The sequence below is a fragment of the Botryllus schlosseri genome, chromosome 3, assembly GCF_051294905.1.
Source record: "Botryllus schlosseri isolate E-star chromosome 3, Bs_hap1, whole genome shotgun sequence".
NCBI lineage: Eukaryota > Metazoa > Chordata > Ascidiacea > Stolidobranchia > Styelidae > Botryllus > Botryllus schlosseri.
In genome coordinates this window covers 14,509,646-14,522,132 of record NC_137238.1, presented here as the reverse complement: position 1 = coordinate 14,522,132, position 12,487 = coordinate 14,509,646, and the positions used below count along the sequence as shown (strand labels likewise).

At 41.3% G+C, this 12,487-nt stretch overlaps 1 protein-coding gene across 1 annotated transcript; it reads right to left on the bottom strand.

Moving 5' to 3' along the window:
* Positions 1–213: 213 nt before the first annotated feature.
* Positions 214–11,940, bottom strand: LOC145436499 (solute carrier family 23 member 1-like). The gene is made up of 8 exons (XM_080313861.1): positions 11,909–11,940; positions 6,889–7,009; positions 6,682–6,818; positions 5,408–5,579; positions 5,236–5,352; positions 2,262–2,434; positions 1,184–1,306; positions 214–298 (listed from the first exon to the last, which is right to left on the bottom strand). Exons 2-8 carry the CDS (start codon positions 6,994–6,996, stop codon positions 214–216), a joined length of 915 nt encoding a protein of 304 aa, XP_080169987.1. The 5' UTR covers positions 6,997–7,009; positions 11,909–11,940.
* Positions 11,941–12,487: the final 547 nt, after the last annotated feature.

The following is a 12,487-nucleotide window of genomic DNA, read 5'->3' as shown; positions in this document are numbered from 1 at the left end:
CAACTGCCGCACCCATTTTGAGCGTTTTTTTCTCCTTGAATTCAATTTCCTCAGTTCCACCAAATAACATGCACCGACCAAGCATGCAGACGTAGCCAGCAAAATTTGACGTCTTTTCTCGTCGTCCATTACTACACACTTGCAAGACCAACAAACTGAACAAACTCACAAAGTGCCTCGCGCTGACGCTCAAAAGACGCTACAGGAGCGTTATCAAGCGCTACCGCGCGGCGAGAGTTTCGCGTTAGCTCGCGCCGCCAGTTCGCGCCAGAGCGAGTCAGATCGCGGTACAGGGAGTCTTTAGAATAAACAAAGAATGCCTCGCGGCAACTCATCGTCTAACCCAGGGGTCGCCAACTCAAAACGGGTCGCGGGCCACTTTTCAAATTTCGTAGCGGCCGCGGGCCGCATGAATTCAATATCGATATAAAGTAGGCAAACACGTTTTAAAACTCTATGTCAGTGCAACGCTGTGCTACCTAACATATATGTGATGGGCATAGTGATCACAAAAGAAGTAGCATTTTATTTAAGGAATAAAAATAGAACAGAATATCACCGTCATCAATTTCATTTTATTTTGAACTCTGAGCTCTGCACGATACCTTGAAACACTTTTTGGGGCTAGCGAGATACGTTACTAGATGAAAGACCATATCCACGTAAAGCTTGATCTTCTGAAGAAGCCCTAAGCCAGTGGTTTTCAAACCCTTTTAGACATGTCCCGCTTTATGATACTGAAAATTGTCGTCTCCCCTTATTGTGACATAACAAAATGCATCCATAAAGCTAGCAATCCGACGGATAGTTTAATGGCATGAATGGTTATGAATGTCGATGAGAGAGTTCTATAATATGAATTCGGGACTGTACACAGAGCAATAATTACAAGTATGAACTGGAGGTAATTTTTCAGTTGACTGCAGCTCCGCGCCCCCTTCAGATGCTTTCACGCCCCCACAAGGGGACGCTCCCCACAGTTTCAGAACCACTGCCCTAAGCCGTTTTCTAAGCGTCTCGGCCTTGGCAGTCTTTCGGCCATTGCAGGTCAATTTCTGCAGTTACAAAATGTTTTCTTAGCTTTCTTCCAAATCTCAAATCAAGTCGCGGGCCGCAAAATATGACCTCGTGGGCCGCATGCGGCCCGCGGGCCGCGTGTTGGTGACCCCTGGTCTAACCGAACCTTAAGACTATGAAGATCTGATCAAGTTCTTTTATTCCTGTGTCGATCGCATTTTCGTTGGCACGAACCCAATCTGGCACCATCAGTCCAATAAACAGTGAGAAGCCAATTACGAAAAGATTCCTGTATGAAAACTTTCTTCGTTATGTTTCAGTCAAGTTGTATGAAAATTCCAACGTTATGTGAGAAAACACCTAATTTCCATACAAGAGGGAAATATTTTCTAGAAATTCAGTTTTTTACTATATCGAAGGTTTTTTTAAATCAAAGGGCAGTCCTTTTGGGCCAAGGTTTTCCCAATGCCGAAATAATTAACACACTATTCGGAGTCCCATGTTAACTTAAACTACACCATGTAGTGGTGCGTCGTGGCGCGGTCATGACCGACGTCAATTGAAACAAGTCGGATAAATTTTCAAGATAATACTCTATAATTTATGTTCATTCACGAAATAATTTTGGGCCCGCTTCAAGCTTGGTCTTTCTCCATTTGGGAGGTTTGGGGTGCGGCAGTTTCGGTGATGTACAAAATCAATGGATGAAAAACGAATGATCGTGCAAACTGCGCGGTTTGGCGTGTCAGCTTGTATACTTGTAGCTCGCATGTCGTCAAATTACACGGCATTAACTGTAAGTCAAATCGAACATGCTCCAAACCTAATGTTACCTCATGAAGTTAAGATGTTTTATTTATTTTATCAATGAACAAGCCTTCAAAATATTGCATCTTGAAATTTAAGCATACATTTTTTTATACCTGGAGGACCAGTATGAAGGTCCTCCCCGACCGAGAACCGCTGGATTATGTCTTCTTATTGATTTATCGCAGTTACCCATGCGTTAGCGCGAGTTAAGTAGTTGTTCATATTCCAAGAAATATCAGTTAGAATGGTATACACTTCGCAACGAAAAACCCGGTGGAAATGTTTTGCGAAATCAAATGTCCAATTTTGAGTGTTTTTGTTTTCTAATGATCAACACGCGAGTCAATTGGAGAGTAACAAAAGCAATGAGCCTGATGTCGATGTAACTTGGCAACAAACAGTATATGCAAATTCAGATAATGCGAAATATTTACTTTGGCGAATTTAGATCCACATGTTGCAAATTCGAGAGTCCGACTGATGCTATCATTCCGAACATGACACAAAACATGCCGCCAATTACCGGATCGGGTGTCAAAACAAGCACGGCACCAAATTTCCTGAACAGGCCAGCCAAGAAAAAAATTGCTCCCGTCATTTGCAATACCTATAAAATTGTATACAAGCAACATAATGGATATCAGCAGAATAAAAACTCATTTGCCTCCAGCGGAATTCCAATTTTACAATCAGGCATTGGCGGTCAAATTGTCATGATGAAGCATCAAGTGGCATAAAATATAGGGGGGGGGGGCATCCAGAACCATGTGCTTCGCCCCTTCGCATTGTATTTTCAAGCAGTATGTTGTAGCACAGTTCGTCAAATTGGATCGACATTATTAGCCAAAATGCACTTTTATAGAGGCACTTTGGTTCTTATAGCTCCTGACGTTGGTCAGAGCGGAATAGCGTTGCGGCATATTGACTGTTGGGTGAAAATGTGAAAGTAAAGGCGCTTTTGGCTACTTGTAAATTATGGCATTGAGATGGTGACATCATTACGTTTGATTTTTACCAGAGCATCTGTCACGCGTGTCATTGTAGAAATTTTTTTCCGCTGTTCTATGCTAGTGCCATATATGCAGAGTTGTAGACGCAATGATAGTGGTTCTCAACCTTCATTAAATTATTTTTATTATCCTGCAACCGCCATCTGTCTTGAACAAATATTAATTGAAGGCTATAGTGATAAACAGCCACAAAATGACTTTCCCAAAAATAACAACACACTATATGGAGAAATTGGATAGAGTTTTATAATTTCGAAGCGAATTTTGCAGCTGTATTTATCGTCTTGAAAATACGCGTCTTCGATTTGATATGAACAAGTGCCGAAAATCCATTTCCACAAATATAGGTGGTGGCGAATGTAATATTAAGCAGAGATGAGCATGGATAAGGATTAGGATTAAAAAAAACAGGATTTGTGAGATTTTGTCGGATTTGGATCGGATTAGGATTAGAGATTTTTTTCTGAACGGATTTGGATGAGATTTGCCGATTTTATGGGAGGTTAATATGTCGTGTGGCGAATGGCGACAAACTTTATTCAGATCAGGTATTGCTGTACTTATAGTACACTACACTATGGTTCACTCGGTGCAAATGAACATGAGAGGTGCAGCCCTATGCTAAGTTATCTTAAATCAAGAGAATCGGTGGTTGTGAAAGAAAATTTTCCAATCCCTCCCATGCATAAATCAGCATTTTTTTTCTGAATTTCAAGTTGGAATCGGATTAGGATTGGACATGGACTTGAATATGAAAAAGTTATGGATTAGGTTTTGGATTAGACGCTTCGAATTTGGATTGGATTAGGACATATAAATTCCAAATCCGCTCATCTCTGATATTAAGACGTAACGCTTCCGACGACAGCTTTCGGTTCGAGTTTCTAATGAAGATATCGCACGTCCAGCCTAGTCATTTCTATCAAACATCCCATCTTGAAGTTATTTATTGGTTATATCACAGAGTCCAATGGATTTCGTGGCGAGTTTTCGATACCTTCATTGGGACAGATTGAGCAGGATTTTTTGTTTCAAATGACTGTTTACTATAATTTGCAGAAACTGACAACCCCAAATCCAGAATGTTTGGCAAACATTTAGAAGTCACTCTGTTTAACCTTGCTATCTCCAGCACTTCATTTTTCCACAAACCCCCAAAAAACATCTCTAAACAGCAATATGTTGGAATAGGCAGGCTATTGGCAATTTGACAATAAAAATGAGTTTTCGCGGTCGGATGTTTCGTCTCAGACGACCATTTTATAAATGTGAGTCCTGAAGTTTAAGCAATTATGAAAAAAAATTTCTCATGATTTCCCTAATTTAAAAAAATACAAATTGAGTTATTAATCATTAAACAAATTTAGAGGTTTCGCGGACCCCCTGAAAATGCTTCACGGACCCCCCGTTGAGAACCATTGCCGTGTGCCTTTTGTAGCCGACTTATTTATTATTCACGGTGGCATGTAGATTATCTCCATAGCGTATGGCATCGGACAGCCGTAAATGAACACTTGGCCGCCAATACCCAAGGCTAATTGGCTACTGGGGAACTTCGCATGGGGTAAAGCTGTTGTGTATACTGTGCCATCGCAGTTTCGGTGAATAACTTGTGCGGGGGAAGTTACTAATTGTAGAAAGAGAACGCCGACCATTTAACAAACATTTCGGCGCCTCTCTAGGGCACTAAAGTCTCTGGCGACACCATTTAGCTGCCTCTTCACATTCACGTCATATTCACCTTTTTATAAATATTTTACGTTTGAGACCGACTTGAATAAATTCTACGTTTTTTCGTCGGACACTAAAACATGCACATTGAAGATAACTTGAAATGCCAATAACTATCAGAAATAGTGAACCAACTCTTTACAAAACTTGAAACTAGATCCAGATCGGGAACTATCGGACAACAAGATGTGGATCATAAGCTGTGTGAATAACACTTTGGAAAACATCCTTTAACAAGGCGCAGAATTGCTTTCGCTTCATACTAACTGCGATGGAAGTGACCTGCAGTCAAGCCCAGTAACAGTTATTCTAATCTTTAGCTCGAGGAGAGTTAGCGACTGAGAAGTGGGTGAATAGCCGTAAAAATCTTGCTCGGGGCACGAATAAAATGATCAGTAAATGACGAAAGTCATCTGTGAATTGAATATATTATATGTTCTATGCCGGATAGCAGGCCAATTCGTAAATTCGAATAACATGTTAACGGCCACCAAAGGATGGTGACTGAAATAGGTGAGGTCACACAATAATTCATCTATTTCAATAGATTGCACTATCCTTATTCATGTGCGGAACACACCAGATATCGGCTACTGGTGTATTAAATCCGATAAATGCAGGCTACTTCGCTTAACAAAATATGATACAATGTGATTTTTAATCATACCCGTCTACTAGCCACTCGAGTGAGCGCAATTGCACTAATATTCACGCTGTATGAAGTTGTTCCTGATCCAGTACCAAGCACTCCAGCTAGTATACACCCCAACCTCAACAGCAATACCTCTGAAAATGCAACTGTTAAGGATTTGTCAGCGTCTACAGCCGTGCTCAACAACATACTTATTTAAAGCGTGTCTAGGCAATGAAGGCGCTTTGCAGAGTCTAGCGCATGAGTAGTAGTCGCCAATCGATTCTATAATACTGCATGACACAGCAGCCAACATACCAACAACACCGGCTACCGACAATACGGGCAGGCCCCATTGTCCAGGATAAGGAAAGCGCAGCCTGAAATAAAAACGCTGTGGCAACTTATTGTGTAGATGTCACTCATATAGTTTTTCATAATCATCGAGCTTTGAAGTTCCGATGGGCATTGTTTCGATTTAATATTTTGTTGTATATATGTAAACATTGCAAATTAATGATGCATTTGATGGGAATTTGTTTTGATCGCGTTCCGAGACAATTACAAGGCATTTGCATTAGATCAACATGAGGTGCCACGTCAATCGTCATGTTAATATTAATATTATTATTGAGGAGTTTTAAGTGTCGCCGTTTCCGGCCTTGTGCACCACGGACAAAATATGTTATCAAGGATCGAGTTTTCGTGCTCTGGGACATAGGATTATAATAAATTTCAAACTATATAAACTTTCAAACTATATATACAAGTTACATGAAATAATAAACTCGGCGACCGGCGTAAATAATTGCGGCATAATGAGTAAATTGGTTAAGGTAAGCGTTACATTGAGCGTGGTACATGCGTCAGCAAGAAATGTTCGGTGAAAGTCATATTTTTCGCAATGCAAGAGTATGTGGTCAACCGTGTCGGGGACGTAACACACATTACAAAGGGGGGAGTCATGTATTTTGGCATTTTATTAAACAATTTTTGGCGCTTATCGTCGATAAGGTCACTTGCGCCCGATAATGAATACTGTCCTTTGTTTGGTCTTTGCGTACGGTGCGGTTTTTGCGGACGACTTTCAGTCACACACTCTCATCCACATCTTTCACGCTCTCTCGCACCGGTCCCCGTCAGATTCAGTTGCAGCCAATTTTCGCAAGCTAGACTTTACTTGCTTCATCTGGGCTTTTCGTACGGCACTGCATGTGCAGTGAGGTAGGCGATGAGTAGCCCAGATAAACCTCCGACACATAGAAGTAGCTCCGAACCGGGATTCAAACCACTACCATTGATGTCGTGACACTGGTGCATAAACAACCGCGCCCCTGGTTCCACGTCAATCTTCATGTATTTTGCAACCACTTACAATATTTGTAAAGCTGGTTGAAAATCGTTTTGTATAGCAGTATTTCATATTTCTTTCAAGAATTATAGATTATAGGTTCTATTAACGTATACAAAACACATACTAACCATGGGCTGTTGTGCAGTACGGAAATGCGTAGATCGGTTCTTGCACGGTAGGCTCTCTGTTTGGGGTCGTCAGGCGAAGCTCCTGCCACCGTTAGTAGAAAACACAGTATCCAGACTAATCCTATTGTTATCAGGACCTACGATATTCTACGAAGTTACAGTCAGAGGCTACAGACTCGCCATGTTTTAAAGGGACATATCTCTTGCCGGAAATAGCTTTATAACATCGGAGTGCACCACGTGGAATCCTTTCCACCTTGAGAAAATCGGGAGGGGTATCGAGGTATTTCGAAGATATTGAGTGAACAAAGTCATCGCGCCAATGGTGCTTAAACAATATATATAGCGAATATTACATAGGGGAGACCGGGGACAATTGTAACACTTTTCGTATTTTCCAACATTACGTGTTTTTCTCGTGGAAATTTCACTTCCAAAGTTTTATATAAAGAAGCCAATAACTCGATAGTTGATATAAAAACTAAATTGAAACTCAATCAACAATCAATCATGGAAATTTTGGGTCGCTGCTCAAATGTTACAATCGCCCCGTACCCAGGGGCAATTGTACCACCCTTGCGGGGCAATTGTAACAGGGTTATTTATAACTAAACGCAAACGAAATGAACAACGAAAACGGAAGCACAAATTGTAATATTGCATGAAACTAAAGGAAGAGACGTTTGAAGGCTTCCAGGCTACGCCCCATCGCATTTATGGCATCTGAATGCAATATCACCCTTCGTGTCTTGTTCAAGCTTAAAGTGTACAAGAGACACAATCATTCCATCATGTCCCTACTCATATTCGGCCTCTTCTACCAAGGTTCTGTTGTTCAGCGTGCATAATGGGTTGGTCATTCGGTCACCTGCGAATGTGCGAAACCGACCTGGCTAACATATCTTGGTTGAATGGGCCGATGATAGTATAGCAAAACGAGGACGCAACATTGTGTGGCGTCAAAGCTATAATGACATTCTTCTGTGCTGTACAAAATTAAAATAAATTGTTCACATCATATATCAAAATGTAAGTGGGCCATGATCAAAGTCAGAGGACGAGAATTCAGTCATGACCATTGAAGTTCGACACACCAAAAGTCGATCAACATGAGAAAAGGTGCTTGAATCACGAAAATAACCGAACCGTCGGATTCACATCACCACTATTGTATGGCCGTTTCGACAGATGATCATGTTAGAATTGCTATCGCAAGGTAGTATCTGTTCTGGTGAACTTCTGGCTGTTGCAAGATTATTATGCAGTAGATCAGTGATTCCCAAACGGTGGGGAATTCCCCACTGGTGGGGAATTCAATGGTTTCTGGTGGGGAATAGACGCATTTGTTAAACGTTATATACAGCACAGTCTACATATTTACGGAGACACATGCGCAATAACCATTACCAGTTAACTGTTCTGGAATGTAGGCTATGTATCGAAAATTACATTGCGTGTTGTTCACAAAATCGAATTTTCAACTCTGGATAACCAATGATGACGTCACAAACGCATCTAGCACGACCTGAATGACTTCAAATACCGTTTGCGCTAAATTTTGGCGGTTGCCGATATCGGTTCACAATAGCACTTATAGGCGATTGCCTTGCGTACTGGTGTGGCTGCGTGTCTTGTGCATCCAAACACGCAAATAGATGCTCCGTTATGACAAAAGGTTTTGGTAGTGGGGAATGAAGGCTCGGAATAAATCTGAAGTGGGGAATGAAGACAAAAAGGTTGGGAACCACAGCAGTAGATGAATGGTAATACCAACATATGAACAAAGACATTCAGAATTGATAACATATTGTAACGGGGCAAAAGTAACAGGTTGTTACGATTGCCCCTGACACGCTCGACCATGATTAGTGTCTCAGTATGGTACCTTCCCGGCGATGCAAGTCCTATTCTTTCTATCATCACGGTAGACTATAGTAACATTGTTCCAGCTACATATATTGCGTTGTAACTACTTGGGGTACTATTCGCCTAGACAAATTATACCAGACCAGAAAAACTTTACTCAAGGGTCAAAAATTTCGTTTTTTGCAAATTATTCCAGGGTGTCGCATCGTAGCTCAACGTAACTCCAGGTATAATAGGAGAGATAACTACTGCATGCGCACTTAAAATATCAAGCTGATTTCTCCATCCTACTAGCGGTGAGGTCGATTGTTACATTTGCCCCTAGTTACATTTGTCCCCGGTCTCCCCTACATAAGCGGCTGCATTGCGGCAACTGAATATATCTTTGGAAGTTTCACCGATCTCTAATGGCATTGGTCGGCTGGGTGAGACTTTCAGGACCCCATCTATGAGTATGAAATCGTTGCTTCGCTCCGCCCGCTGACCCCTTTTCGCATCTATTATTACTAGGGCAAATTTTTGTTGCACTAAAATCGCGAGAAAGTTGCACTTAATTTTAACAAAACTTGCAGTAAAAAGTTACATTTTTAAATTTTGTTGAATTAGTAGGGTATGAGATACTCGAAAGGTTCCGTTGTTTGACCTAGTTCCTGTAGAGCTGTCAAATTTGATACTTTGCCATTTAACGACATTTCTCCACTATATACAGCAAGAAAATTCGCAATGACGTAATAATTTTTCCCAAAAAAAGCCAAACAGCATAGCGATAACCCCGCCCCATAAAAAGTCAAATAACGCACCAAAACCCCTTGATCTCCAAACTTCGCATAAGGCATTGTAGAAAAACTCAGTCTCGGCGACTTTAACATATTCAATAGCCTGATAAAGGTGAGCCAGTGAAATGCAATTTTTGGTGGTCTCGCCTGGGCGTTCATGAAATGAGAAACTATCTCAAATTTAAACGACAGAATTATTGAAGCGATCAATTTACGTATGGCTCAGGCACGGTCATGCTTGGAAGGGGTACTTGAACGTCTTGCTTGCAAGCCATCGTGTCATAGATAACAGTGACATGCAGCTAACAGATCATATAGCTCTTTGTTATGCAAATTAAAGAGAATAGAACCATACTAGATATAGTTTATAGCATGTTTTTGAATCACTTCTTTACATTTTTACGCAATATTTGATAGAAGTTGTAGTAAAATTTGGCCTGAAAAATAGAGAAAAGTTGCACTATAAGATCCGTCCAAACACCTTAATCGCTGCACGTAGATTCTGAGTATCTAAGGAAGCTGTTTGAAGCTGTAAAACCAGTTGCAAAAGTTGCAAAAACTTACCCTAACTAATACCAATTTCATGTTAGTGCGCCATATGGAAATGGAATTACGTTATGTGCATATGGCACTGATGATTACCTGATGATCCATTGATTTGATGGTCAGATACAGTTGGAAAATGTACTGTAACACCACCTGCACTTAGTCTGGTGGTGAGCTGACTTCAATTTGAGTGACGATTCGAACGCATTTAAGTGTGAGCATAATTTTTTGTCGTGAGCTGAGTAATGAAATCGTTACTAGGTAGAGAATCGCTACTCGACAGCAGATGAATTGGTCTCCACTCTTATTTATAAACTCCAGACTCCAAGCCGAGCGAGGGTTATTATTATTATTATTAAAGGTTTTCAGTGGCACTTATCACCTGTTAAGGTCTTGTGTGCCACGGACGCAAATAAGATCAGGAAAAATTCAAGAAAAGGGCACTCAAGAAAATTCAAGGAAAGGGTACTCAGCATGACAACGGCACTCAGATGTATCTACCACTTGATAGAACAAATTCAGCAACAGCGGGCGATAAGGCTGGGTTAGACAACACGTGAAACAAAGTAAAATGAAGATTGAGCCTAATACACTCGTCGCGCAGAAATCTGCGATAAAATTGATATTCCGGACATACAATAACAAAATGGTACACCGTTTCAGGTACGTGACAACGTTCACAAAGGGGGGACGGAACACAACCGATTTTAAATAGATGACTCTTCAGCTTGCAGTGTCCAGTGCGGAGCCGGAACATGATGGAGTCGAATAGACGATTGGAGAGCATCGGCGCAGGCGCGAGGATTGATTCTCGGAATTGACGGTAGTGCGACCCGGTGTCCGAAGAACGGTATTGGTCTTGCCAGAGGTCAACACACAGGGATCTGATTGCGGCCTTGGCTTCAGGTAGCGACACTGTCGCTGCATCGGTTGGAGGAGGGCATAACGATGCCGTCCTAGCAAGTTCATCGGCTTGGGTATTACCCGGGATCCCACTGTGTCCTGGGATCCAAGCCAGAGTTACATGGAGGCGCTGATTGGTGATCTGAAGTAAGGATTCGAAAATATTTAGTAAAATAGCGTTGGTGCTGCACGGTAGCTGTGTTCGCGATACATTTGAAATAGATTTGAGAGCACCGAGACAATCTGACAGAATGATATACCGAGAGTGCGATGAGCCATGTTCTGTAATCCACTTCAAGGCATGAAGAATGGCGCTCAATTCGGCGGAATAACTGGAATATGCATTCGGTAATGCTTTGGATAATTGAACGGAGTGGACGGGAATGAACAGGCCGTAGCCAACACCATTCTCGGTCTTGGATCCGTCAGTGTACATCGTTATGCCGAGCAAGGGTAATTTTTTAATATGAACCTAATTTTTTTGTTTAAATTGAATTTTTATTATTTTGTGGGATTTTCAAACGGCAATGGGAGCCGCATGCGGCTCTCGCAGCCGCGGTTCGGAATCACTGTTATAGATTGTGTATTCGTTGTTTCCTGAACTATATAGTGTTTGAAATAGTCTGCAACCTTGATAGCTTACCATTAGTTTCTTGGGTACGTTCTAGTTATGATACTCGGGTGTAGTTGGTTTTTATCTGACTCCTCTCATGGCAGTACGATACGTAGGCTAGCTCATTGTATGAACGGATCATTTGTAATATATTCCAGTATGTGTGTGAATTGAAACGATATTACCGCTGTAAGAAAGGATCTCAAGCCGTAGGTATAACTGCACAGTGTACAGCTTCAGAATTTTAATCAGGCTATTCACTCAGACCTTGCAGAGTTATAGCGGATAATGAACTAATACCCACTACAAACGGCAATGAATACGATCTCGAAAAAAACTTTGAATTCGTCATGGTGATTACGAATTAATCGGTACTGAAAAGGTCAGTTTAATTTTCCATTCTATGCAAGAATTAGGCGTAAATTCACTTCCATACGCTATTTATGGAATGTTTCCTAAATCGTCATGACCTCGAGCTTGTTTTCGGAATCATCCAGCCAGTAGTACTGCCAGATTCACTTACAAGACCGCCACGCCCCATTGCGCCGAGGCGTTTTTCGCAGGGATTTCTAAAACTTCGGGATGAGTCACTCTCTCGAATTCACTCGCGCCGCCGCCCGAGAGGCGTGTCACTTGATCAGTCTTTACGAGCTCTTGAGATGGTCGGTCGCTCCTTAGCAGATGCGGCTGTGTTTATTCTACGAGGTATTTTGCCTAGATTTAGATTAGTGTGAAGTATGTGGACTATGATATGGTGAGTGAGAAGTGATGATCGATCATATATTCATAATCTAGTGTGTAGGCATTAGCAGTTGATACACTATGGTGATATAGTATTGCATAAATTACTCCAGGTACACGCCATATTTGGTCCAAATGTTATGATATATTTGGAGTTCTCAGCAGTTCTATAGCTTTCTCTTGTTTGTATTTGAAGCTTGTCCAGTATGTTTGCTAGTTTTCTATAGCTTTCTATGGCTTTCTAGTTTTCTACAGCTTTCTCTTGGTTGTATTTGAAGCTTGAATGCATATTTACATGTTTAGATGAAGGCGGGTGTTTGTTTGAAATACGGCTACCTGTCCATTCGCTACCTTCATGTGG

Coding starts and splice junctions, on each gene's coding strand:
- LOC145436499 (XM_080313861.1), bottom strand. CDS start 6,996: ATGACTTTGTTCACTCAATATCTTCGAAATACCTCGATACCCCTCCCG. Junction 5,353..5,407: donor GACACGCTTTAAATAAGTAT/GTTGTTGAGCAC, acceptor GCATTTTCAGAG/GTATTGCTGTTGAGGTTGGG. Junction 299..1,183: donor CAGATCTTCATAGTCTTAAG/GTTCGGTTAGAC, acceptor TTTATTCTAAAG/ACTCCCTGTACCGCGATCTG.